This window comes from Sciurus vulgaris (genome assembly GCF_902686455.1).
Source record: "Sciurus vulgaris genome assembly, chromosome: 6".
NCBI classification, from domain to species: Eukaryota; Metazoa; Chordata; class Mammalia; order Rodentia; family Sciuridae; genus Sciurus; species Sciurus vulgaris.
Genome location: NC_136466.1, coordinates 137,061,419 through 137,083,768, shown reverse-complemented (window position 1 = coordinate 137,083,768; position 22,350 = coordinate 137,061,419). Strand labels below are relative to the sequence as shown.

Sequence of the window (22,350 nt, the reverse complement as noted above, 5' to 3'; positions counted from 1 at the left end):
AGCACAGAAAAACTTTGAAGAATTACACAGGGGGAGGGGAATGGACATCTACTAGGTAGTTATGCATCATTGCTGTTAAGCCACAAATCTCAGGGATTACACCTGGCTTACTTTACCTATTTAATCAATTCATGGCATTTGTATAAAGCTTTACAGACTATTAATCCTACTTACATTCTTTTCAAGTTAACTCACACATAGTGAGTTATTTACACTAACTTTTCACTCAGTCCCTACAATGGGCTACATGCTAGGTGCTAAGCTATCTTTATGGTTGCTAGGGTGAATACAATTATCTCCCCCCAAACATAATTCAAACTGACCCTTCCCTTTATGTCTTCCCTGGCACTCCAAGTCTTTTACATGCTACTAAATGCAATTTAGTGTGCCAAAAAATTCTTCATGTGTAAACCTGACATTTTCACCCCATTCCCCAAGTCAAGGTAATTCATTGATCCCACAAGTCTAGTACTTAGAAACAGATACATTTTTAGCACACCAGATACATTTTTAAAAACCAGAACATTTATTGGGTGGCTAGCTGTTGAAATTCTCAAGATGAACTGGATGCTGCAACAGCTGCCCTCTTGGGTTTAGGAGTTGTTCCTTCACGGAATCCATGCCTGTGCCATGTTAAAGACAAGAACAGTTACTTCAGCAATCCAATAAATACCTTGCAACTTTTGATAAATTTTAATGAGCTTATCTCAGTTAAATGCTGAAATCATTATATTCATATGTTCAGACATTTATTTTTACAACATCACTGATAAGCTTCTATTTTTCATTTCATTCTGCTTAAGGTATCAACTTTAGATTATAGTTGACTGTAATTCCAATAAAGTTTAATAACTTTTTTGGCTATTCTGGTTACTGGGTCAGTACTTTTCTATTACTCAAAGTTGTTTGTAAAAAATGGTTCCTTATGTCTAGGAATAGATCTTAATTAACTTTCCCTTAGTTGAGGGGAAAAAAAACCAAGCAGGTTAAATAACAAACATTTTGTAAAATGCTCAAATCAGAGCTTTCCATTTCAAACCAAAAAACATTCACACCTACCAAGAAAAGATAACTATAATTGTCCTTTTGAAGATTAATGAATTGAGGCAAAGAAAGTTTAAGCAAGCAAGCTTAAAAATCTGTCTTCAGTTCAGTCTTAGCTCTTATAGGCAAACCACTCAATATCAAGTCCACATAATTTTGACTTCCAGTAAAAAAAAAAAAAATTCAAAAAGGTTACATGAATATACCTAAAGACGCTTACAAAACCTAAAATTAAAATTGCCTTATGATTTTTTGAGCCCTGGGTATCAAGTGAATAGAGGTAAGGTACACAAAATACATTTTATACAGGACAACTCCCATAACAAAGACTTCCATCCCAAAACATCAATAAGATTTGCTGAAAAAGGGCACAGAGTAAGGGGAGGTATACAGGTTCACATGAATTCAACACTTTCAATCTAAGACCTCTAACTGGTCCTAGAAGTTATTGCTAAAAAATCCAGGTTCTCAGCTAAATCTCAGGTGAGCCTGTAATCTGCATTTCAAAGAACTTCTAAGACCCAGACTTTGATTAATCAGACTCTAAGGCATCTTTCTATGGCAAACTGCCCCAACACCTCAAATGTGAAGTTCAAATCAAGGAAGCCTGACTCCACACCTTATCTGTTGAATACCATCTTGACAAACTTCGGTTCCAATTATAGCAAAATCTAGGTATTCCTTATAAATAGCAATACTTGGGGTAGTGTAGCCCCCAAAATGCTCCACATTATTTACTGAAAGATTAATACAATTTAGAACAACTGAACTCAAGTATATGGCAAGAGGAGGAAAAAAGCTTCCAACATCTCATTCTTACCACCTGGGTAAAATAACCCTATACAAGTAACCGTGGGGGTTCTTATTCAAGCCCTGCTTTATATTGAAAGACAAAGCTGTACCTGAATCTGCGGTATACAATTTTTAGGTGCCTCATTCGACCAGTCCCGGTGGTATTTCGTCTTTTAGCTTTGGCACTCCAGTTATCTAAAAGAGAAAATGGCAAACTGTTTCTTTCACACACCTCAGGGAAGGACTGTTAGTCAATTTCTATAAGAGTACACAGAGTTTTATGCCATTTCACCAACATACAGATGTACAACAGTTCTGTTTTGCACCAAATAAAAGCTCAAAGTTACTCTCTTACTTAGGTGCAATGCAAACAAATACAGCTTAAATAACATTACTTACACTTTCTCTTGCGCTTAGCAGGGTAGCCACATTTGCCACAAGTCGACTTCTGAAGATGGTAGGCCTTAGAGCCACAGCGGCGGCACAATGTGTGCGTCTTATTACGACGCTTTCCAAACGATGACGTTCCCTTCGTCTGAAGATTATAAAGATAAACAAATCTGAAATCCAACAATTTCTATATGCATACCGACGTTTTCTGGGAAAACAACTACTGATAACATAATAATGGCAGAACTGAGCGATTACTAATTCTTCATTAAGTACCCAACTCTGAGACCACTACCGGCAATTCAAGTTATATACAGACCACCTCTGCAAGTTGCTGGTACTCTGAAACCGATCATAGTTTTCTTATTAGAAAAAAAAAAAAAGAAAGAAAGAAAGAAAACTTAGAAGGTACAGACCTAAGATTGTGCCTACTACTCCAAAGCCTGAAGACCCCTGCTAGGCAGCACCACCACCAGTTCCTCTGCTATTACAAAGGGTCAAGGCGCTCCCAAACTTTCCCTTAGCTCCTACCCGAGGGCAAAGCTATGGGAGCCCCCCAGGGTATGAAAGGAAAGGACATACAGTGACCGCAGCTCCACGACCGCGACATCAGTCCCTCAGTCAAAAGCTCCTCTTCTCGTTCTTGTCAGACACCGCATGCCCCTTTACTGCCCATCAACTCCCCTTACCCAGAGCCTTACCGATCCCTCACAAATATCAACCTAGCGCAGCACAGGAGACAAGGATGGAGAAGGATTCCAAGAGCCCTAAAAACTCACCATCTCGCTTCTGCCGCCGAGACCAAAGAGGCCGGAAGAGAAGGCACTTCCGCTAGATCACACTCAGAAGCTTCCGCCCAAAGAACTACTTCCTGGGGAGCGAGGTGCACTGTTTTCAACCTTCCGTCGCTGCAGTTGGAACACTGTGGGTGGAGTCAAGAGGGGGTACAGAAGCAGGCGGAGCCAATCAGGTTTTAGCGCCCGAAAGGCGGTGGGGGCTTTCCGCTAACTCGCTGCGGGATGGGCGTGTTTCCGTCGCTCCCGCCTTAGAACTGGGAACCGTGCACAGTCCAAGACTCGTTTTTTCGGCTGCTGCCGGCTAGGGTCGCAAATTACCTGTCTGATCCGTTGACACACTGTCGAATCCAGTTGTGGACCCGCGAGGAGAATCTGGAGAGTGGGCTGACGCGCCGCAGCACCCTCACCGACTCCGGGCTGCCTGCGCCCGATGCCGGACAGACCAGCTGCTCGGATTCCTCCGCATTCCCGGCTGGCGGCTCTTGACGCACGCCGTCTCACACTGAGGGGTGGCTAAGAGTGCGGAGGCACAAACTGTCCTTGAAGGGCTGGGCTTAGCGTCCAAAGGGAATGTCAAAGTGATTTTTGTACAATAGGTATTTAGAGGCAAATGGTTTGACCCCAAATTTCATTATGCCAAAGAATCGTACGTGGAACTTGGTAAATATAGTTTCCAGCACCCTAGAGTCACCCTACCCTGTTGTGGCAGGTTTGGGTACAGCTTGGAAATCTGCACTTTATTTTTTAATAAGTTTAATAACGATATGATAAATGAAAGAGTATCCCACAAACTGTAAAATTTACATAGCACATGTAAAGGAATATTTTAAAAAATTAAAAATTATAAATTTTGTCCAACTCTTGCCATTTTGTAAAAAATCTTACACAAATACTTTTTAAAAAATTATTTATTTTTTAAGCTTTTATTTATTTTCATTAACTTTTTGTTGACAGTGATAAATTTAAAAAAATTTTTCGTACATGGGTATAGGGTAATAATGTCTTGTCTCTCAATCTACCGTCCTTCCCCTCCCCAACCACTGACCCCTCCCTTCTCTCCCCTCTGGACAATCCAGAGTTCCTTCATTTTTCCTTACCCACTCCCACTATGGGGAAGTCTGTACTTTAAAAAAACAAAAAACAAACAAACAAAAAAAACTTATGTTTAGTTTTAAAATTGATAGTCCCATGACCAACCTAGTAAATGCTATTGCATTCGTAGCCTCTTGTCCAAAAAGACCCCTACCCTAGCAAAAAAAATATACAAGAAAATTACCAAACGTGTAAGAATTAGAGCAAGGGGGAGGGAAGAGAGGAGAGAAAGGGGAAATACTGGGAAATGGTATTGTCCAAGTTATTTTGTTATATTGTGTGCATGTAGGAATATGTAACAACAAATCCTGCCATTATGTACAAATATAATGCACCAATAAGAAATAACGGAAAAATTTAATGGGGGAAACAGTTTCCAAATAATCACTTTACTTAAAGCAACCTTAAGAATTCCTGGCCTGACACATGCAAAATTTTAGCAAATTGCTAGCAGAATAAGATAGACACTAAGAATCAGAGGTTCGATTTTCACAGGTTAACAATTGATAAGTGCCTAATAAGTACCAGAGTCTTCTCCAGGCAGGGAATAAAAACAGGACAATAACTGTTCTTCCAGAAGAGGTAGAGTGAAAGTGGGGGAGAAGGGAGGTGTGCAGCCAGGGGAAAAAGAGAGCAAACATTCCAGAAATTGGCCTAAACTGTAAATCAGGAGACTTTTTGAATTAGGTGCTGTATTAAGTTTTGTTTTGTTTTGTTTTGTTTTTGTTGTTGTGACAAGTTAACACAAACATAGTGACTTAAAGCAACCCAGATTTAGTCAGCAGGTAAAAAGTTTCAGTTCAGGGGAAAGAATAAATTCTAGAGTTCTGAATTATTATATTGTATTTAAAGTTAATACTGTATTAGATACTTAAAATTTGTTAAGAGAGTGTATCTCATGTTTCCAAACTTTTTTAAAAATCCACGAATTTATAAAGGTTCTACTAGTTGAAAGCATAGGGTTTCACTGGGCTAAAATTAATATGTAGGGCTGGGGGTGTTAGCTCAAAGGTCTGGTGCCTGCCTAGTATGTGCAAGGGTCAGGGTTCAATCTGTAGCACTGCAACAAAAACAGCAACAACGAATGGCAAAATTAAAATGTTGGCAGCACTGTGTGCCTTTCTTGGAGGCTGTAGGAGAAAATCTGTTATTTGGCCTCTTTCAGCCACCTTCAAGGCCAATAATAGTCTGTTTCAAGATGCATTACCCTCTTCCTTCCTCTTCTACTTTTAAAACCCCTTGTAATTATGTTGGTCTCACCCAGATAATTTCTTCATCTCAAGGTCAGCTAATGAGCAACTTTAATTCCATCTGCAATCCGAATTGTCACTGGTCACGTAACCTAACATTTACAGGTTGTGGGGATTAGGCTATCTCAGAAATAACGTCAGTGTAGAAAAGATAGGACAGGTGTCAATTGCTGAAGAGCCAAGTAGTATGACATACTACATGAGTGTGTACCTCAGACATTCCACGAACTGAAGACATTGGAGAAAATGAAATACGTTACCTTCTTTCCTTAATGAGAGGTGGGTGGTGTAATATAAAGCTGCTCCCCTGCCCTTTGCATCACAACCTAGCTTGTCATTCTGAAAGCCGCTCTCCCCGCCCTTTCTGTTGCAGCCATTTTCCCATCTCCCAACTACTTGTCAGTCCGTGAACATGCTAGCTAGCTATTGGTTCATCAGTCACTTGCAAGTATCCTTCTCCATTATTGGTCCCCTGTTAGCCCAGCAGAATTAAAATGCTTAAGGATAGCTTTTGCGCCATCTTTTTCTCATGCTTTCTCTCTCCTACTCAGTTTCTTTCTCCTCCTCGCTTTTCACACTCTTTCTTGCATGTGCCCGTTCTCTTTTCCTCTCATTTTCTCTCTTACCCTGCAGGAAGACACTCTGTTTGCTTAATAAACCCTCTTATGTCAATTCCCATGTGGTTTTCGTGCGTTTTGGTGTGTTTGAAGCCATATCAGTTTTGTCCTCGTTAGATGTATCCTTGACTGTTGAGAGACCTATGAAGTTCCTTTAGAACTTCCAGGTTCCTATTCAATTGCCAGGTTAAGATTAGGAATAAATTATCTTTTTCTTTCTACTGTTATCCTTATTATTCTTTTTTAAAGACAAGGTCTTCTATGTTGCCAAGGCTGGTCTTGAACTCACAGTCTCAACTCTTACCTTTATGTTGGCCTTCCAAGAAGCTGGGACTACTGTTGAGAACAGGGTGATATCTGTGCAGCTAACTGTCTTAATTACCAGGATGCAGGCAGTTGCGACTGCACCCTCAAAAGCCAATACAGCGCAAACAGGACTGCTAGGCCCCCGTGCTTATCGAGGTTGTTAAGAAATAATTGTCTGAGAAATGTGCAGCTGCCTAGAAACCTTAACTATCAAGGACGGGGGGCCTAACTCCAACTCATCTCCTGCACAGTTCACCCCTTCCCTCCTCCCTTCTTCCTCTAGGACCGTTCAGTTCTGGTGGGACCCAATGAGAATCAAATAGATTGGCAGGACCCAACCAGAGGAGGACTAATGTTTAGCTGTTCAAATGTTAACCAATTAAAAAGAACACTGTAAAACTGTTTGCCTTTCATTATAAAAGCCTGCTGAACAAAGGCTCAGGGCCTCTTAGTGTCACTGGTTACCAAGTGCGCGGAGGACCATGCTCGAGCTTGCTAATAAATGACTCTTTGTTGCTTGCATTGATCGTGGTCTCTGGTGGTCTTTGTGGGGTCTCAAGCCGCTGGGCACAACACTACAAGATGCATATCACCAAACCTGGCTTAGCTCAGTTGCTGAAATGGTTTGTCTAAGTTTGTTAGCTTAGGCATTTATTCTCTAAAACTGCCTTTGGGCAGTGGAAAGAGAATATGTAAATCTTAAATCTTGTGTTCATGGTTTTCACACACTCAAGTGTCTTGATCATCAGGACTTGTAACTTCTCAGACGTATTGTTTTTATAAAGTAAGCAAAACAAAATTACTGCTGAATTTTATCTAAAAAAGCCACATAATTTAACTTCCTCTGCTATAAATATAAAATTTTTACTTTTGCATCATTTGTTTTGACTTGAAGGATGTACTTTCAACTCTGTCCCTCTTGATTATATTTTATGTAATAGAGAACATCAGAGTCATACTCCCCCTTCCCCCAACTCTCTTCATTTGCCTTCCAAGCCCATGCTATGTAAATATCCTGTTCTAAAGGAACTGAATTCCCATTAGATTTGAAATCTGCTGGAGCAGATTATCTCTGTGGGAGAGAGGAGGAGGTGGAGTAGTTGAGAAGAGATGGTGTTTGAAAGACCTGTAACTGATCAAGTTGAACAAAAAAGGATTGGTGAACTTAACGACCTTACTAATCTAGTTTGAGGTCATGCGGAGGGATACATCTCTTGAGGCCATAATTTTGAGACACATATTTTAAAACTCTTACTAAGAATAGAATGGTGGTTATCCGAGTCTGGGAGCAGTGAGGAGGAAGGAATGGGAAGATGTTGTTCAAAGACAAGGGTTGGGGACTTGCATGCCTGGGAAGTCACATAGCTGGCAGAATAGGTCATCTTGGTCAGGTCACGTTTTGGCTGACAATTGTTTCAGGATTGGTTCTTTGAAGTTCTGGGAAAGTTATCATCACTCAAGGGGGTGATTTGCAATTTGCTTTCCATCACGAGATGTCTGTTTCCACTTAGGATGGCAATCTTGGTTAGTTATTGGGTAAGTGTGTTGTGGGGTGCAACTTAAGAGCAGACTGATCACCACTGAGAAGTTCAAATTTGAGAGTCTTTATTAGCTGACCAGCTGAATGTCTCACACAAGGCCCAAAATGGCTATTGGGAGAACACACCTGACCATAGGATTGATGTACCATAAGTCAGTACATCAATCAAAAGTGTCAGTTGCTATGATTCAAAACTACAAACTAACATCATGAGATCTAAAATCATACACCAAAAGGGAAGTGGGTCAAAATGACCTTGGTTGGGTACAAATTAAAGAATGGTTACTAACATTTAGACAATCATTGTTGACATGGTACATTGTCTAAGAAAAATAGAAATCAAAAAGAGAACAATTTTACAATATATAAGAATTGTCATTTTGTGTTGCCAAACACGCTATGTTAAGCAACTATTGATGGGTACAGAGGCAGGGTGTTCCCATGGGAGAAGTATTTCCTACATAACGTGGAGTCTCAGGGTAAAATGGAGTCTGTTTAGTCATTGTCCATATAGCCTGGCCATGGAGTCAAATACGTCAACCTGTCATAATTGGTCCTACTTAGGGTATACTCTTTTCATAGGAATCTTTGAGTTCCATTGTCCGTAGTTGCTTGGGGGTAGTTTCTGTTACTTTTCATAAAGACAATTTATCAATATGACCTATATATGCATTAATATTTTTAAAATAAAAATGGGTACTGGGAATGTAGCTTAGTGGTAGAATACTTGCCTGGTATGCATGAGTCCCTGGGTTCAATCCTTGGCACTGCAGAGAAGACAACAAAAATAACAGAACCCCAAAATGGAATCTATACTGTATGTGCTCTCTGCCTTGGCTCTCTGTGTGACCTTCTGATCCCCTTTGCCACCTTTACCCTTTCTTGATCTTTCTATAATCTTACATATCATGATGTAGTATGTGGCATGTGACTTGAGTATTATAGATAGTAGTAATTCAGATTGGAATAAAAGAACTTGTGATTGCCCAGCTTATGACTACCAGGTGACACACATGTACTCAGTGAATTGTATCCAATGAAAGTGATATTGTTTGTGATTTATCCTTATTCAATAAACTCTGGCATTGTGAAAAGACAAACATGTGATCTGTGTTAATGGCATAGATAGCTCACAACAAATATGGATATCATTACTTTCAATATTTATAGATCTCTATCCTTTTAAATAGTTCTTCAGTGTTCCACTATTGACATATCAACATTCATTCCTCATCTCCAATTTATGGAAATATAGGTCATTTTCAGTTTTCTGTTATGATAAACAATGTTTAGAGACAGGGTCTCCCAGAGTTGCTTAGCACCTTGATTTTGCTGAGGCTGGCTTTGAACCTGCCATCCTCCTGTCTCAGCCTCCCAAGCCACTGGGATTATGGGCAGTCTGATAATTATTTTAAGATAATTTTTTTTTTTTTTTTTTTTTTTTTTGCGGTACTGGGGATTGTGCTTGCGAGGCAAGCACTCTACCAGCTGAGCTATCTCCCCAGTCCAAGATAATTTCCTAAAGTGGAATTGCTGGACAGGAGGATATACATCTTTATTTTCATCTAACTTACTTCTTTACCTAGTGATGTGTACTTTGTCAGATTACTCTTCAAAAATCAATTAATTAGTTTGTATTCTTATTAATAGATATAGAGAATGAAAAAAATCCCCCAAGATAATGTGACCTGGGAAAAGGGAGTGAAAAAGAAGGTCATGCACTGACAGCCTTCATCTCCCAGGACAAAGGTTTTCCAGGTGCCGACTGCAGACAGGGAGGAGGTGTTTTATCACCCCTAAGGCAACAGTCTCTAGGAGACCTTGATCTCCTCCAAAGCAAATCCTCTCCAGACACTGCCCACAGACCCCCACCCCAAAAAGTTCAAATTCCCGAGTGCCCAAGGAAACTAATATGTACACTAGACCACCCCTCAAACAAACCTATATAAACCCACTCCTCTTCTTTGTTCAGTGGCTCATTTTCCACCAGGAAGTTGGGCCCACAGGCGATATTTGATCCCTGCATCCCTTGTTCTGGTGTCAAACTGTTCTTGAATGAACAGCTGAGATGACTCATGAGGTTTGCATCCTGCCTGGTCTTTTTGTGCTAACACTTAGAATCACAGTATAGGGCTTAGAGCAATGAATATTTCGTTCAACCTGAAGTTCAGGAGAGGTTTCTTGGAGGAGGTAAACCCCAGACTGAGTTTTCATGAGACTGTCAAAGCACCTAAAGAACAGATAGGGCTGGGGATGCAGTTCAGTAGTAAAGCAAAAGAAGTTCCTGGTTGGTTTGCTTTGCAGTACTGGGAATTGAACTCAGGACTCTCTAACATTGTATTACATCACCAGTCCTTCTTATTTTTTCTTAAATTTTAAAATTTTGAAACAGGTTCTCCCTATAGTTGCCTAGGCTGGCCTCAGACTTTCAGATCCTTCTGTCTCAGCCTCCCTGGTAGATGGGATTACAGACATGGGCCACCATGCCCAGTTCAGGACACCCTAGTTTCTATTCCCAGTACTACAAAATGGGGTTAGGGGAAGGGGATAAAAAGTCCACAGGGATCCAGGTTCAGAGAATTCTCAGGACTCCCCCATAGTGCTTGTTTCCATCTGCTCCCTCTAACACTGGGTGTCACTGGCATATTTTATCTTGCTAAATAGAATTGCTGTCTTTTCCTCCTGGCTCTTATCTGTTTATCCATCAGGATGACTTCACCGTCCACTTCCTGCTCTAGGAACCAGAAACTATGGCTGCTGAGAATGCTCCCTCAGAAATCATAGAAAGACAACGAAAAGAGTTGCTTAATATTCTCCAACAAGATCCAGATTCAATCTTGGACACGTTAGCCTCTCGACGGCTGATTTCTGAGGAAGAGTACGAGACTCTAGATAAAGTTACAGACCCCTTGAAGAAAAGTCGAAAGCTGTTAATTTTGGTACAGAAAAAGGGAGAGGTGAGCTGTCAGTATTTTCTCAAGTGTTTACTTAGTACTTTTCCAGAGTCAGCGACCACTTGGGGCTTAAAACATGGTGAGTGAATTTCTATACTTTGGCAGGGGTTGGGGGGTGTGGGGAATAAGGGTAAAGGTTAGGGGCAGATTTTCTGAAAAAACAAAAAACTATCACCCTTTATTTTTGTTTGTCTTTCTCCCAGAGGTAATCTGCTCTGAAATATGAGAGAGGGAAAAAATATGAGAGAGGGAAAAAATATGCAGAATTTTAAAAACCAAGAACAATGTATCTTTTTGATTTAGAAGACTGGTAATTTGTTGTTTGAATTTTGTTCAAATTCAAAATTTGTTGTTGAAAAATTTCAATTGTTTTATAAATTGCTCATTGTTCTGGCATACAGCCTGAAGTTCCATGATTGGAAAGAGAACACTGTTAGTAATAGCAATAGTTAGTAAATGAATTCACGGATGTTAACAGTTTCAAGACCTCACACAACATCTTTCACTTAGGATAGCCATTCTAAAAATATAGGAAAAATAATTTTTAGCACACCTAGATGGCAGATCAGTAACTTTATTTTCTCTGTGATAAGAATGCAGCAGAACCCTGGTTTTCTGGAGCAACTTAAATGCTAGTTCTTTTAAAAATAATTATTTATATAATACATCATTTAATATACTTATTAAATGATACATTAAATAATATATCTAATATATCATTTTAACTGTCATATTAACTACATATTTATATGATTCACTGTGATATTTCAATTTATATTCAATGCATAACAATCAAATCAGGCTTGTTGGCATATTCATTAGCACAAACACTTATCATTTCAAAATCTTCTCTACTAGCTATTATGAAATACATTCAAATGCTAAGTCTTAAATGGTTCAAAAATAACTAGTAGCAGATGAGGGAATAGTTAATCTAGAAGGTATTATTTAGTGATTCTGAAAATTAGCACTAGAGGCAGGTGTAGGTCCTTTTTAAAAGAAATCTAAAATATTCAGGATTATTTTAAAGGACATTAGAGAGGTAGGGACAAAAAAAAAGAATATTAATGATTCATATGCTTAGAAAGATAGGTTTTATTATTTCTAGGACACAGTATTTCAAATTACAGCTATTTGCTTACAGATTAAGAATTACAGAGATTAGATTTCTTTTGTAATGACCAGGGGGAATATAAGTTGTGAGTCACATTAGGTCCACAAGTAAATATTGTTCATGATCAATTTTTCTTTTCTTTTTTTTTATTAGAAAAATATAATTATACATAGTATTTGGGTTCATTTTGGCAAAATCATATATGCAAGTAGTTTGATTTCACCCTTCCCCCATTTTCTTCCCTTCCTCTCTCCCCCATTCTCCCTCCTTCTTTTATATCTTTTATTTTTTATTTATTTGTTTATTTTGGTACTGAGGAGTGAACTCAAGGGCACTCAACCACTGAGCCACATTCCTAGTCCTTTTTTGTATTTTATGCCGAGACAGGGTCTCACTGACTTGCTAAGTACCTTGCTAATGGCTGAGGCTGGCTTTGAACTCACAATCATCCTGTCTCAGCCTTCCAAACCGCTGGGATTACAGGCATGTGCTGCTGAGCCTGGCTATTTATTTGTTTTTCATTGATACTATCCACATATACATAAAGGTGAAATTCCCTTTAGTATCTTTATATATGAATATAGCATGCTTTTGTTAAATCATTCCATTTTTCTTTCCATTTTCTGTCCTCCCTCCCTCCCTCCCTCTCATTTTCCTACTACTCCACTGATTTTCCCTGTATCTTTATGACATCAGATCCCCTCCCCAATTGCCTTCTTTCCTTTCTTTTGCTCTACTTCCACATATGAGAGCTTCTGACGCCTGGCCCCAGCCCTTTTAAAATTTTTTTTATTTTGAGACAGAGTTTTGCTAAGTTGCTTAGGGCCTCACTAAATTGCTGAGGCTGGTTGAACTCTTGATTCTCCTGCCTTAGCCTCTCAAGCTGCTGGGACTACAAGCAAGTGCCGTTGCATCTGACTATCAGAGAAAACTTTTGACTTCTGACATTCTGAGTCTGACTTATTTCATTTATCGAGCTTTTTTTTTTTTTTTTTTAAACTCAAGTTATTTTACAATTTCTTTTTATTAAACTGAAAAAACAAAATTAACAATAAAATCTTCTTGTTCTTTTCAGAACTTTTAAAACACAAGGATAGAGCATCTCTTCAATCCATAAGTAAGAATTTGGGAACTACTTTTTCCCCTAGAAAGGAAAAAAACAAGAATCCTGAGATCAAAGTGTCTTCCAAAGAAAAAGAACTCTTGGATCTGAAAACCTCTGCATTCTCCAGGGACAAGAAAACTAGTTACCAGGAAACTGCTTTGTCCTCAGGGGAGTTAGAGAAGGAATTTGACACTCCAAAAATCATGTGGCCATGTTCCCTCAAAAGAGTTGAATATGAAATTCCAGCAACAATTACATATTTAAAGGATGGACAGAGATATGAGGAGCCCGATGATTCTTTATACTTAGCAGAAGGGGAACATCCAGGTTCTGCTGGATACACTGAAGATGCAGAAACTACTGTGGAAGAAGGAGATTTTGATGTTCCAGAGCGTATTGCTCATGGTGGTAAAGAGGACTCTGAGTGTTCAGAATCCATGGGATTCTCTGATGAAAACATTTCTGAGGCGTCAGAAACCAGCATGACATTGGAGGAGGGGGATAAATATCTGGAAGGTATGGACACTATGTATGTATAGTTAATCAGGCAACAACCTGTCAATAATTAATAAGGTAGCTGTGACCTAATGGGGTGAGGAGATGACAGGGCACAGATGTCAGTAGAAAATCAACTAACCAGAAATTCCTTGTACCTTTCTATCCTGAAATGTCTTCAGAGCTGGGTGTTGACATCATGAAGCACCAGGATCTGGGAAATGGTAGACAGTACAGTATCCAAGGCAGATATGTTCCAGGACTGTTCATGGAGACCAGAATCTGTGAATGCTCAAACCCCTTATGTAATATGGCAGGGAGAGTAATTGCATATAATCTACACAATCCTCCAGTATACTTTGCTTCTATTATTTTTAAAATATATTTTTATTTTTAATTGGTGTACAGTAAATATACATATCTACAGGGTACAACATGAGATTTCAATACATGTAAATGGTGTATAATGATCTGATTGAGGTAATTGTATATCTATTTTTTCAGAGATATATCATTTCTTCATATCTGAAACATCAAAATCCTCTCTACTGACTATTTTGAAATATTCAATTAATTGTTGTCAACCATAATTACCCTACTGTGCTGTAGAACATTTGAAGTTATTTCTCTTATTCTGCTCCACTCCTGTACCCATTAACCATCCTTTCTCTGTCTCCCCCTCCCTCCCACAAGTTCCAATTTGCTTTAAATCATTTCTAGATTATTTATAATACTAATATACCGTGAATTTCATGTAAATAGTTGTTATACTGAATTGTTTAGGGAATAATAATAAGGAAAAAGTTCATACAAGTTTAGTACATATGCAATTTTTTTTCTAAATATTTTCTATCCACAGTTGGTTGAATGTGCACATGAAGAACCCCTGGATGCAGAGGGCTAATAAGCAAAAGTAAATCTTGATTGGCAGCTTATATATGTCCACAGTCACCTTCTATCATACATATAAGCAGTTGCTAACCATTGTTTTTAGGTGTTATCTTCTGTTCCTCAGAGCAAACCACTTTAGTTATTTTAGTGCCTTTATAACCAGAAAGATATTGGGATTATACTTTAAATCACCATAGTGGAAACAGTTAGTAGAGGAGATTATGGTGAATATTTAAGGTCAAAATATTGTTACTCATCTTAATCTAAATCATATAATGCTATCTTGGTGAGGAGAATTACATCAGTACAGTATCTTGAATCCAAATATTCCTTTTAATTAATTTATTTATTTTGGTACTGGGGAGTTAAGTACCGCTGAGCTACTTCCCCAGTCCTTTTTTACATATTTTTAAATTATTTTTTAGAATTTTGAGGCAGTGTCTCACTAAATTGCTTAGGGCCTCAGTAATTTGCTGAGAATGGTTTTGAACTTGCCATCCTCTGGGGTTACAGGCGTGCACCACTGTACCTGGCTTTTCCAAGTCTGTCTGTCTTTCTTTCTTTCTTTCTTTCTTTCTTTCTTTCTTTCTTTCTTTCTTTCTTTCTTTCTTTCTTCCTTCCTTCCTTCCTTCCTTCCTTCCTTCCTTCCTTCCTTCCTTCCTTCCTTCCTTCCTTCCTTTCTTTCTTTACTGGGGATTGATTTCAGGGGCACTTAACCACTGAGTCATATCGCCAGGCCCCCCCTTTAAAAAAAATTTTTTTTTTTTTAGTTGTAGATGGACACAATACCTTTATTTTATTTACTTTTTATTAATCTTTCTATTAGTTGTTGATAAACCTTTATTTATTTATTTGTATTCAGTACTGAGAATCGAACCCAGTGCCTCACACACACTGGGCAAGCGCACTACCACTAAGCACAATCACAGCCCCTTATTTATTTATTTTTATGTGATGCTGAGGATCTAACCCAGTGCCTCACGTGTACGAGGTGAGTGTTCTACCTCTAAGCCACAACCCTAGCCAGCAAGTTTTTCTTAATAAACATTGAAGACATGAAAAATGTTACATTTAGAAAGATATTGTCTGCAAAATTAAAGGTTACCAAATTCTGAGTAGAGAACGGAAAGGGAACTACCATTTCACAATCAACTCAAGTCTTGGGGACTCATTCTCTGGGTAGAAAAAGAATAATTTCTTCCTCATCATGCTTGTAGTAGTTTGCTGAGGATACTACAAAGCATCACAGAATGAGTGGCTTAAGCAACAAATAACAAAATATATTTTGTCATTGTTTTGAAGCTAGAAGAACAAGGTGTTGGCAGTCTTGGTTCCCTCTGAAGGAGGAGGCTAGGAAGAAGAATCTGTTCCTACCCTCTGGTGTTTTCCTAGAAATCTTTGGCCTTCTTTGTCTTGCAGGAGCATCACTCTGCTCTGTCTTCCTCTTTCACATGTATCTTTTTTTTTGGAGGTTGGTACACAATTCAAACTATAATGCCATTATTTCTGCCACATTTTGTTGGCTAAACATGTTACATAAACAACACAGATTCAAATGATGGAGAAAAAACAGATGCTACCTCTTGCAAACTCTTGCAAAGTAATATTACAAAGATTATGGATATCAGAAAGTCATTAATTGTGGCTACTATTGCCCACCATTTCATTATCCTAATGATAATATGACTACAGTGTAATTCTAGTGGTTGTCCATCCACAATATTTGACTAGAGATATGTGGTTATCTTTTATCTCTTACCTGAGTAAAATTTGTCTATGCAGCTGGGAACTGGAAGAAAAATTCCATTATTTTTGACTTAATTTTTTTTTTTTTTTCTTTTTGGTACTGGGGATTGATCTCAGGGTCACTCGACCACTAAGCCACATTCCCAGCCCTATTTTGTATTTTATTTAGAGACAGGGTCTCACTGAGTTGCTTTTGCTTCGGCTGGCTTTGAACTCACAATCCTGCCTCAGCCTCCCAATCTGCTGGGATTACAGGAGTGTGCCACCTTGCCTGATTGAAGGGTCATTTTTATCATGTTACATTTCATGGAAAAAAAAAAAAAAAAAAAGAATCATAGTGTCAAATCCAAGTCCAGGAAAGCTGAAAACATTGCTTTGTGTGCTCTGTGGAAGGTCAACTTGTATAGGCTGCATCAACTTCTACTCCAGCTTGTTGTTTAGGTCAATTAATGAAAGATTCAAATTTTCATTTTATGTTATTTTCTTTAGCCTGAAATTTTTGTATATTACTGTTGTTTTAAATATAGTTATGCTAGTGGTAAACTCTCTCTGTACTGGGGATTGAACCCAGAGAGGTTCTACCACTGAACTACATCCCTAGTCCTTTTTATTTTTTATTTTAAGACAGGGTCTCGCTAAGTTGCTTAGGGCCTTGCTAAGTTGCAGAGGCTGGTCTTGAACTTGTGATTCTCCTGTCTCAGCCTTCCAAGTAGCCAGGATTACAGACTTGCACCACCGTGCGCAACGAGTCTTTTGATTTTTGTTTATTTTTTAAAAAATATCATTATTTGTTTTCATTCCACAAGGATACTTTTGCTGGTTGTACAATTTCAGATTGGCAATGTTTTTGCCTTCAGCTCTTTGTGGGTGTCATTTCTCTGTCTTTTAGCTTCTGTTATTTATGATGCTATTGGCAGTCATTTGATCATCAATCTCCTAAAAGTGTAGTACCATTTTTATTTCTGGTGTTTTCAAGAGTTTTTTTTTTTCTTCTTTTTTTTTAGCAGTTGATCTGCTGTTTCTCAGTATAATTTGTTTGTTTTGTTTCCTCATTATTTATAGATTTTCCTGAATCTGAAAAAGCAAACAAGTTTTTAAACCAAATTCGGAAATTTGGGGGCCATTATTTACTCAAAAAAATTTTCTGTTTGTTTCCTGTTTCCTCTTTATGAGACTTCAAGTACATGTATGTTAAAGTTGTTAATATTGTTCTATAAATTCCTAAAACTCTGTTATTTTCCTCAATTTTTTTTCTTTCTGTTCTTCAGATTAGATATTGACTTTCTTTTGTAATTTCTAATCTGCTATTAATCCTTGTGGTGATTTTTAAAAAATCCAGATAGTGTGATTTTAAATCCTAGAGTTTCCTTCTTCAAATACAGTCTATTGTTTTCTGTAATTTTTGTATTTAATCATTCATTATGGGCTTATTATACCATATTGTTGAGACTAGTTAAGATAGCTGCCTTAGATTTTTTATATGCTAAATCCAATATCTAGGTCATCTTGGAGTTAATCTCCATCTATTAAGCATGAGCTACCTTTCCTGTTTCTCCCTATTCTATTAAATTTGGTTGGTGTCCTATTCATTGTGTATAATAGGTTGTAGAGATTCTGGGTTGTTATATTTCTAAGAGTCTGGATTTTTATTCTCATTTTTTGGGCTCAGTTTGTTTCCCATTAACCTGACAGAACTCAAATTCAAAATTCAATATCCATTCAGTAAGAGGCAACAGAAATCTGTTCATTTCTTTTTGCCTTAGTTGAGCTATTTTTATGATTTTAACTTACGAAAATTATACTGGGTTCTAGATATTATTGCTTACATTTTTTTTCACCCATTTCTGTGCTTAGATTGTCTTGTTTTTGTGTGTCCATATACTCTGTTCCTTCTATCTACTCCATTTAGCAACACTGTAACTTTGTCACCTCTAGATATCAGGCCAGGATTATGCCAATTTCTGTGCTTAAGATGCGGAAGATTGTTGACCTAAGGCAAAGGATGGGACAGGCAAGAACAGAACTTGAGCTTTCCTGAAAACTGTCTTCTCCTTGCCTGCTTCAGGAGCCCTTTATGCTATTATCAATTCCCCCCTCACTTTATTGCCTCAGTACATATGCCTACTTAAACAACCTTGAGACTACCCAAAGATATCTTTTAGTTTTTTTTTTTTCATTCATAAAATCCATTTTTTTTCCTCACATCTATTATTTTTCTAGGTTCCTTGTTAAGGACATTTAATAAACTTATGCTAGTTTGCCAGCTCATCTGTCAGGAGTAAAATATACTCCAATCTTCTCTCTTAAGCACTATCTCTATTCTCAAGAAGTAGCTAGAAAATATGCTTAAAAATGGGAGATCAGGAGACATTAGGAACAGCATCTCTATTCCAAGAAAACTTTAATAGAAATAAAATCTTCAGTTTCTCTAAAGTTCAGCAAGAGATAAAGAAAGAAATCAGAATCAGCCTAGAGATCCTTTATACCCATGTATAATGAAGAACTAACAAGGGTTTTCATTGTTGAATACAAACATTAGGCAAAAATAAAAACAAAAATAAAAAGGAAGAAGAATTGGGAAACCTAAATGATCATTGATCCATTTAGTCAATGATTGATTAAGTAATGATCCATCTGAACTTGGAGAACCATGAAATGGGTAAAATGAATTAGATAGATCTCTCCATATGCTCACTTGGAAGAATTTGCAAGGAATATAATTAAATAGAAAGAGGTTGAAGAGTCGTCTGTTTAATATGCTATCAGTTATAAAAATAAAATAGTATTCATCAAGTTAAGCTATGTATTTCTACATATGCAGGCATACTTATGTACTTGCATAGAAAAAGGACAGGAAACAAGCACACAGGGCCATATTGACATTTCTCTTAGAAATATGATAGGCAGAGTGGTGAACTGGGACTTTTCCTTCCTTTGTACCATTTCATCTTTTTGTAATGAAAAATGTCAGTTATTTATTTAGTTTAGAAAGTCAGTGAAGGGGCTGGGATTGTGGCTCAGTGGTAGAGCACTTGCCTGGCATGTGTGAGGCACTAGGTTTGATTCTCATCACTGCATAGAAATAAATAAAAAATAAAGTCTATCAATAACTAAAAAAAATTCTTAAAAAAAAGTCAGTGAAGGAAACATAGATTCTGAATACAACATTCACTAAGTATCTTCTCCTTTACAGAAAGAAAGAAAGTATTTAAAGATGTACTTTCCTGTTTGAACATGGATAGAAACAGAAAACTTCTGCCAGATTTTGTTAAACAGTTCTCCTTGGATCATGGATGTAGATGGACACCTGAGACTCCAGCAGATTTAGCCTGGAATTTCCTGATGAAAGTTCAAGCACTGGATGTGACAGCCAGAGACTCAATCCTCAGGCGTAGGGTTCTGGATGAAGACAGCAAAGAGGAATTGCTGACTGCACTGGAAAAGTTGGAAATTCAAGACATACAAACCATTAATCCCCTTGATGTGCTTTGTGCCTCCATGCTGTGTTCAGACAGCTCCTTGCAACGAGAAGTCATGTCAAACATGTATCAATGCCACTTTGCTCTTCCCCTGCTGCTGCCAGACTCAGAAAACAACAAAAGTATCTTAATGCTGGGGGCTATGAAGGGCATTGTGAAGAAGCAGTCAACGCAGTCCTCAGGAGGGCCCATGGGGGATTCAGAAAAGTTTTTGAGTCTCATGAAGATGCCTGTCATCTCTTTTGTACGTCTAGGACACTGTAGTTTCTCCAAGTCCAGAATCCTCAATGTACTGCTCAGCCCTGACCAACTGAAAACACACAAAATCTTTCTTCATCACGATTTGTCTGTTCCAGCGCTTCCCCGGCAAATATCTGATGGCCTAGTTGAGATAACATGGTGTTTTCCTGACAGTGATGATCACAAGGAAAGCCCTGGTATTTTCCAAAAGCCTGTTGCTGTGACCAACCTTCGTGGAGACCTAGAAAGCTTCTGGACACAGTTTGGGCTTTTGGTGGAAGTGTCCTCGGCTATGTTTTTTTTCGCTGACTGCCTAGGTAAGAAGGAATGGGACTTGCTATTGTTAGGAGAAGCTGTCATTCAAAGATGCTACTTTGTACTCAGTCCCCAAGCCAGGGTGAGTGAAGAGGCTCAGATCTTCCAGAGGACCTTGAAACTGAAACCATCACAGCTACTGTTTTGGGAAGAAGCTGGGGACAAAAGGAAGAACATGGAGGGCATTCAAGCTGCCCTCCAGGAAGTGATGTCCTCTTCACTCAGATGTGTGTCTGTGGAGGATATGGCCTCCCTAGCCAGGGAGTTGGGGATTCAGGTAGACCAAGACTTAGAGAATGCTCAAGGGATTCAAGTTTTCCCTAATGTAAACATGACTGGAACAGCTCAAGGTGAGGGGCAGCGAAGATATAGTCAACCAAAAAACTCATTTGAAAGCCAAGCTCTGAGGCCTATGAGAGAACCAGGGGTTGCAGGTGAAGTCAACCAAAATTTTCAGAATTTTAACCACTCTCCAGTATTTGCGTCTCACCTAGAAAATGCCTGGCCCTCACCAAACCGAATTGGAAATGACTTTGACCGTGTTTCCTTGGAATCTCCCTGGGTTATGGGCTCCCACTCAGGGTCAGAGCAGAGATCTAAATGGTTCTGTGCTTCATCCTTTTGGAATTCAAGATCTCATAAAAAAGGTCAAGGTTTGGGTAACCAATACTCCCAACCCCAGAGATTTTATTCAGGTGGAAAATTCATAACATTTTCAAGCACTTCTTGGAAGCATCCCTTGAATCGAACACTTGGAAGACCACCAAGACTCAGTTCTCAGAGTGTGTGGGCTTGTCCTGAGAGACCACAAACAATGGGAGTTCTTGAAAAGTTTGGAGCAGTAGTCTCTGTGGTAGGTCGCCTACATTCTCTAGGTTCACAGCTGGCAGGACCAGCAGGGAAAACACAGCCTGGACAAGCCCAGGCCCCAGGAACAAAACTTACTGAAGTAACTGGAAAATTTACGAGAACAGCCTCCCCTATAAAAGATCCTCACCCTCCGTGCTTTCGGCCAACAGGAAACACACAAAAATTAGTAAGACCTGCTTCTCAGCAAGGAAAACAAATGATGGCTCAGGGTGGGTCTTTGGATTCAGTTTTCCAAACAGGATCTCATCCCGCATCTAAGAGCAGACTTTTACCCAGCTCTCAGTTCATATCCCATCAGCCTAAGCCATCCCAGGTCAAGCACTTCCAGCCCAAGTCCTCCCAACCCGGGTCTTCTCAAGCAAGACCTTTTCAGACCAAAGCCCCTCGGCCACAGCCCTCCCACCCTAAGCCTTCTCAGCCCAGACCCATTCAACCTAAATCATCCCAGACCCATCCCTCGCAGACCAGAGCATATCAACAAAGAGCAGGGCCCCAAAGGGTAGGGAAGCGTTAAAGAGTATAACCAGAGACCCATGAGATGTACTCTTTATCGAGGCCCTTCCTATCACATAGTAACCCGAAAAAGAAATTCAGTGAACGTTTAAGACTACTGTCATTAGCATGACATAATCAAGATAGGGCAAAGCCTAATTGGTTTCATTAAAGTATCCGTAAGAGGACTGGGATTGTAGCTCAGTGGTAGAACACTTGCCTGGCATTTGTGAGGCCCTGGGTTCGATCCTCAGCGGTGCATATAAAGAAAGAAAAATAAATAAATAAAGATCCATTGACAACCAAAAAAAAATTTAAAAAAATCTGTAAGTTGTTCCTCCCTAAACAAGAGGAAAAAATATGAAAATAATTAAGAATAGTATCAAACAGTAAATAAATAAGTTGAATACACTTTGAATATTAAGTAATGTGTAACTTGAATCCAATGTGAGACAGCCCCACTAGGAGGAGAATGTGATTAGAGACTCTAATTATGCTGTGATCACAAAGTAGGGCTTGGTTACCTCAATGGGGCAAGAAAAACTAACTAACAAGAAGTGCCTTGGTCAGAAGTTTCTGGTACAGTATCAATTCTCAATTGGTTAGTTAAATCATCTTGCTGTGATAATAGCCTCAATTTGCTTAGTTATTAAAACTTTCTTATTTGACCTTACAGATAGAAATAATGAACTAACAACCAATAAAATTAATTATTTCACCTTAACTTTTTGAATGATTTATGTATATTTTATATTTAAATATTTATAATAGTTAAGAATATTTGGCTATTTGGAGGAGCTGACAAAATAATAGTCTCCAAT

General features: G+C 38.6%; 2 protein-coding genes across 2 annotated transcripts; one reads left to right on the top strand and one right to left on the bottom strand.

Moving 5' to 3' along the window:
• Positions 1 to 503: 503 nt before the first annotated feature.
• RPL37 (ribosomal protein L37) lies at positions 504 to 3,148 on the bottom strand. The gene is made up of 4 exons (XM_079143496.1): positions 3,006 to 3,148; positions 2,236 to 2,371; positions 1,947 to 2,031; positions 504 to 623 (listed from the first exon to the last, which is right to left on the bottom strand). Exons 1-4 carry the CDS (start codon positions 3,006 to 3,008, stop codon positions 554 to 556), a joined length of 294 nt encoding a protein of 97 aa, XP_078999622.1. The 5' UTR covers positions 3,009 to 3,148; the 3' UTR covers positions 504 to 553.
• Positions 3,149 to 10,546: 7,398 nt separating this feature from the next.
• On the top strand, positions 10,547 to 22,114 carry CARD6 (caspase recruitment domain family member 6). Its single transcript, XM_079145061.1, has 3 exons — positions 10,547 to 10,861; positions 12,972 to 13,517; positions 19,327 to 22,114. Exons 1-3 carry the CDS (start codon positions 10,579 to 10,581, stop codon positions 21,549 to 21,551), a joined length of 3,054 nt encoding a protein of 1,017 aa, XP_079001187.1. The 5' UTR covers positions 10,547 to 10,578; the 3' UTR covers positions 21,552 to 22,114.
• Positions 22,115 to 22,350: the final 236 nt, after the last annotated feature.